Source organism: Leptopilina heterotoma, unplaced genomic scaffold, assembly GCF_015476425.1.
Source record: "Leptopilina heterotoma isolate Lh14 unplaced genomic scaffold, ASM1547642v1 Lhet_6, whole genome shotgun sequence".
Taxonomy (NCBI): domain Eukaryota; kingdom Metazoa; phylum Arthropoda; class Insecta; order Hymenoptera; family Figitidae; genus Leptopilina; species Leptopilina heterotoma.
Window position 1 is genome coordinate 4,866,300 of NW_025111137.1, and position 6,000 is coordinate 4,872,299.

Below are 6,000 nucleotides of genomic sequence, written 5' to 3' on the forward strand. Positions count from 1 at the left end.
AATTTTTCATACTTTTAACATACAATTCTGTAGAATTAAATGTTTCGAAAAATTTTAATTGAATTTTGTTTTAAATTATTTAAAGTAATTATTTTCTAATATACATTTACTTGAAGCATATTTTCAAATAATTGAAATTTCGTACAATTTCAGAAGCAAATGAATTTGAAAATTTTCAAAGAACTTTTTCAAAAATTATTAAAAATATAGTTGATTTAGAAAAAAATTTTTGTTAAAAATTCTAGAAAATAATAATTGAGTTAAAATTATGAAAATAATTTTGAAGAAGTTACAGTGACAATACAGTCAACTCTCGATAAGACAAACTCGAAGGAAGACCGAAAAAACTTTGAGTTATCGAAAAGTTTGAGTTATCAAATGTTAATAATGCTTATAAGGAATGAACGGGACCAAAGAATTACTTCTCATGCATTTTAAGATTTAGTTCTGATATTTGTAGGTATAAAATGTTTCAGTTGATAAATAAATAAATAAACAATGTCTAATTATTTCTAAAAAATATTATTTTATTTCAAATCGAGTTTAACAAAAATTTGCGTATATTACAGAATTTGATGTTGATATTTTTATATGTATCGAATACATAATTAATATTCTTCTATAAATGTAGTAATAAATACTAACAATAATTAGAATACGTAATTATTAAAATTATTCCTTCTAAAAGTGTATAAAAATGTAACGCAGATTAAAATTTACATAATACAGATTTTTAAATACATTCAAAAACTGGGATGGTCCACAAATTATAGACGCTGAAACATTAAGAAAATATGAATAATTATTAATTTCGAAAATGAGAGTAAAATAAATTGAGAAAGTAGAAATTATTTTTTAAATAAATAAAAAATTGTAAAAACAATAATGAAGTCAATAAATTACAAAGTTAATATACGGTAAATTAAAAATATTACAAATTTTAATAAAAAAACTAAAAAAGTCTTTAAAATATTATTTTTAAATAAATTAAATATTAAAATTTTTAAAATTATTATAAACTTACGGGATGTGGTGGTCTTGGCTTAATTGGAATTGGACGAGGTTTAGGCATGTTTCCTGGTTTTCCTGGCTCTCGTCGAACACGCTATAAAAAAATAAAATTCATTTAGTTTTTTTTTGTTTTTGGAAATTGGCTTTTTTTAATTTTATTCTTCCTTAAGAAAGAAAAAAAGAAAAATAAATTTGCAAAACTCATGAAAAAAGGAAAAAATTATAAATTTATTGAGAAATAATGTCTTCTCACCTCCAATGGACTTAAGGATTCTTCTGCAACTACTTCTTCTTCTTGTGCAACATCACGGCCTTGACGCTGAAAATTTATTTATTTCTTTATTAAACGGAATTAACCAAATTGCTTTTTAAAGTTTAAAAGAAACCTTCTCTCAAATAAAAATTAACAAGGAAAATTTTCCATATTTCTAAAAGTGTTGAAATAGTGACAAAAAAAATTAAAAGAAATAAAAGAAATATTTTGTATTTATTTTTTTAAATTTTTCTACTTTATTAATAAAAAAAAGTTTACCTTATTTGGGAATGGACGAGGTACAGGCATAGTTCCCAAATGTCCATGGTTAAGAACTGGATTTGGACTGTTTGGTTCCCGTCGAACACGCTGAGAAAATAAAATTTATTTTATATATATTCGTCATTATTACATTTTTGTAAAAATGTTAAAAAAAATTATAGAAAAGATTGACAAAAAAATGTATTCTTTAGTCTTATAATAATATTTAAAAAATTGTTTTCACCTCTAATGGAAGTAGAGATTCTTCTTCCTCGATGAAACTTTCCAAATCTTCATCTTCTTCGGCTTCACGACGAAGACGCTAAAAATTAAAAAAGAAATTATTTTTTCAATTTCAAATAATTTCGCGAAGGCAATTTTCTAACTATTTCTCCGAACTTTGGAATATTGCCAAGAAAAATCTATATTCTAAATATTATCTTAAAATTCTTTAAAATAATTAAATTATTTTGACGAATTTATTTCAATATTCTTAAATAATGGAGTTTTTTAAAATAATTTTTACTGAAAATTTTGAAAGTAAGTGAATTTTATGAAGAATTTCTTTCAATTTTCTAAAATAATCGTGTTTATTATTAATTGCAATTAATAATTTTTCTATTAAATTATATTAAAATTATTCATAGAAAATTAAATTTTTTTAAACAATTTTTTTAGAGATTTTGTAAACAATTACATTTTTTTTTTTGAAGAATTTATTAAATTTCGTAAAAATAATGTAATTTTTTTGAAATACTGTTAATTAAAAATTTTGAAAATAATTGAAATTTACAAAGAATTTTATTAAAAAATTTTTATTAAAATTCTTGAAAATATTTGAATTTAAATAATATTTTTAAAAGTAATTGAATTCTTCCTAAACATGTTATGTTTTATGAAAATAATTATTGAATTCCTTTGAAGAATTTCATTATTTATGAAAATACTTTAATTCTTGCGAAGAATTTTTTTTATTTACAATCAGAAATTAAATTCTTGACAAGAATTTTACAATTTATAAAAATATTTGAATTGTTCCGAAGAATTTTATATCAGAATTTTTGAAAATAACTGAATTTCTTTGAAGAATTTTATTATTTATGAAAATATTTTAATCTTGCGAAGAATATTCTTATTTATAAAAATAATTGAATTCTTGGGGACGATTTTATAATTCCTATAAAAATAATTGAATTGTTTCGAAGAATTTTATTAAAATTTTTTAAATTAATTAGTAAATTAGTTAATGATTGGATTTTTTTAAAGTTTGAGTCTGAAATTATTCAAAAATTCATATTTGAAAATAAAAAATTATGTAATTTGCATAATAATAATAAATTAAATATCACATTTGCTAGTATAAAAAAAAATTTCATACTGTTTACACGATTGAATTTAAAATTTCGAAAATACAGAATTAAAATAAAAGGAAATTAAGAAAAGTAAAAGAAATGAGAAAATATTGAAAAAATTGACTTTTGGAAATTTTTTCTAAATATTTAATATAATTTTTTTTTTAAAAACTTACCGGATGTGGTGGTCTAGGTCTAATTGGTATCGGACGAGGTCTAGGCATATTTCCTGGTTTTCCTGGCTCTCGTCGAACACGCTATAAAAAAATAAAATTAATTTATTTTCTCTTTGTTTTTGCAGATTGACTTTCTTCAATTTTATGTATAAATTTTTTGTTTACCTCCAATGGTTCACTGTCCTCTACAAAACTTTCCAATTCTTCAATTTCTTCGTCTTCAGCTTCACGACGAAGACGCTGAAAATTACAAAATTTACGTTTTTACCTTCCTTTTCATTAAAATTGTTTTCTCAAGCACTTTACATAGAAAATGGAATTTAAATAAATAACAAGAAAGTAAATAAATTTTTTCAATTTTACTAATTGTAAAAATAATTGAATTGTTTTGAAGGAATTATTAAAATTTTAGAAAATAATTGAATTTTGTCGATAATGTATTAAAAAATTTAAAAAAACTGAATTCAATAAATTATTGTGGAAGAAAAATATCGATTAAAACTGAATTCTTTCATGAAATTTTAATTAAAACTGTCTTAAAAATAATGGAATTGTTCCAAAGGATTTATTAAAATTTTAGAAAATAATTGAATTCTTTTGAAAAATTTTATAACGAATTAAGAAAAAAATTGAATTCTTTCGTGAAATTTTATTGACAATAATTGAAGTTTTGCAAAGATTTTACTATTTAAAATAATTGTTTCGAAGGAATTATTAAAATTTTAGAAAATAATTTTGAGTTAAATTTTACTAAAATTTTGTTGAAAATAATTTTACTATTTATAAAAATAATTGAATTCTTACGAAGAATGTTATTGTTTATAAAGATAATTGAATTCTTGATAAGAAGGTTTTGTTATAAAGATTGCAAACTAACTCTTTAGATTCTTCTTAAAGTTTTTTAAGGTTTTCTTCGGCTTCTAACAATTTCTCCGAACTTTGAAGTATTGACAAGAAGAAAATATACATTTTCATGCTGTTTACACGATTGAATTTGAAATTTCGAAAATAAAAAATTAATAAAAGAAATGAAAAAATATTGAAAAAAATTGACATTTCGAAATTTATTCGAAATATTTAATATAATTTTTTTAAACTTACTGGATGTGGTGGTCTAGGTCTAATTGGTATGGGACGAGGTCTAGGCATGTTTCCTGGTTTTCCTGGCGCTCGTCGAACACGCTATAAAAAATAAATTTTACTTAGTTTCTTTTTGTTTTTGCAGATTGACTTTCTTCAATTTTATGTATAAATTTTTGTTTACCTCCAATGGTTCACTTTCCTCTACAAAACTTTCCAATTCTTCAATTTCTTCGTCTTCAGCTTCACGACGAAGACGCTATAAATTACAAAATTTGTGTTTTTACCTTCCTTTTTATAAAAATTATTTTCTCAAACTCTTTATATAGAAAATGGAATTTAAATAAATAACAAGAAAGTAAATAAAGTTTTTTTTTAAAAACTTACTGGGTGTGGTGGTCTTGGTTTAATTGGAATTGGACGAGGTTTAGGCATATTTCCCGGTTTTCCTGGCTCTCGTCGAACGCGCTAGAAAAATTAATATTTTTATATTATTTAAAATTGTAGAGGAATTATTAAAATAATTTATATTTTGGCAATTTATAATATTTTTATAATTTACAATATTTATATTGATTTATAACTTTTTTTTAATTTATATTTTTTATATTAATTTATAGCTTTTTTATAATTTATAATCATATAAAAAGAAAAAGTTTATTATAAAAGAAGAAAATTGTAAATTCGTAAAGACAAAAAAAAATTATACATTTTTCTTAAAATTTATTTAATTTTTCTTTTTACCTCCAAGGGAGTCAAGTATTCTTCTGCCTCTTCAATGTTTTCTATCTCTTCAATTTCTTCACCAGCTTCTCGGCGAAGACGCTGGAAAATTAAATATTTTTTTCAAAAATTGACATTGGCTACAATTTTTTTCACTTGACAGAAATAAATATATCATAATAAAGACATTTTTTTTTTTGTAAATAATTGAAAAATGAATATAATTTTTTGAAACTTACCGGATGTGGTGGTCTAGGTCTAATTGGTATCGGACGAGGTCTAGGCATATTCCCCGGTTTTCCTGGTTCTGCCTGACATGCCAAAACGGCAAAGGCAAAAAGTGCCATTAAAATTAAGGCACCACTATATTTCCTCATGTTTACTTTGATCTAAAAGAATAAAATTTATTTTAATACAAATAATGGAAACAGGTAATTAATTCTATTTTTGGTAATTAATATTTTTAAATAATATTTTTGAGTTCATATTTTCAATTAAAATTTTTAATTCATATTTTGAATTCATATTTTGAATTCATATTTTGAATTAAAATTTTTAATTCATATTTACAATTAAAATTTGTAATTAATATTTCTAATTTCTAATTAATATTTTTAATTAATATTATATTAATTACTATTTTGAATTAATATTTTTTGTCTATTATTAAAATAAATATAAAGAACTTCTGTTATTTTTTTTCATTAGGATAATAATTAATTAAAAACTGCTTACTTGTTGACAATTTAATGATTGTACTGCTTGAAAGCTGACTTCGGTATGATTTGCTTATTGAAATAAGAAGCTTTATATATAGTTCGAACTATCCAACATATATATATATGTGAATAAAAATATTATGCATTTATTTGTATGCACAGTCGTTACTCTCCGGCTTCAGGGAATCACACACAGAGCAGATATGAATCACTACGAACAGCTTACAAATTAAATCAATTTCTTTTTTTTTCATGCTTTTCCTTATGTTATTTCTTATCAAACAGATTGGAAGCGTAATTTACTCTTTCACACTTGAGGACATCCCCTTAATTTTTATTACATTTTATACGCAATAATAATAATAATAATAATTGTTGATATTCATTTGTCATATTATAAACATTATTTACATAATTATATAAAA

At 22.0% G+C, this 6,000-nt stretch overlaps 1 protein-coding gene across 4 annotated transcripts; it reads right to left on the minus strand.

The window, feature by feature from the left end:
• Positions 1-506: 506 nt before the first annotated feature.
• Positions 507-5,750, minus strand: LOC122509252 (apidaecins type 73-like). 4 transcript variants are annotated; one of them, XM_043623180.1, is made up of 13 exons: positions 5,592-5,750; positions 5,096-5,245; positions 4,878-4,958; positions 4,521-4,601; positions 4,318-4,392; positions 4,155-4,235; positions 3,219-3,293; positions 3,054-3,134; positions 1,770-1,847; positions 1,544-1,633; positions 1,265-1,330; positions 1,025-1,105; positions 507-776 (listed from the first exon to the last, which is right to left on the minus strand). In XM_043623180.1, exons 2-13 carry the CDS (start codon positions 5,231-5,233, stop codon positions 768-770), a joined length of 936 nt encoding a protein of 311 aa, XP_043479115.1. In that variant the 5' UTR covers positions 5,234-5,245; positions 5,592-5,750; the 3' UTR covers positions 507-767. The 4 variants fall into 4 exon arrangements, with proteins under 4 accessions (XP_043479115.1, XP_043479118.1, XP_043479117.1 ...); XM_043623183.1 differs by lacking the exons at positions 4,521-4,601; positions 4,878-4,958; XM_043623182.1 differs by lacking the exons at positions 4,155-4,235; positions 4,318-4,392.
• Positions 5,751-6,000: the final 250 nt, after the last annotated feature.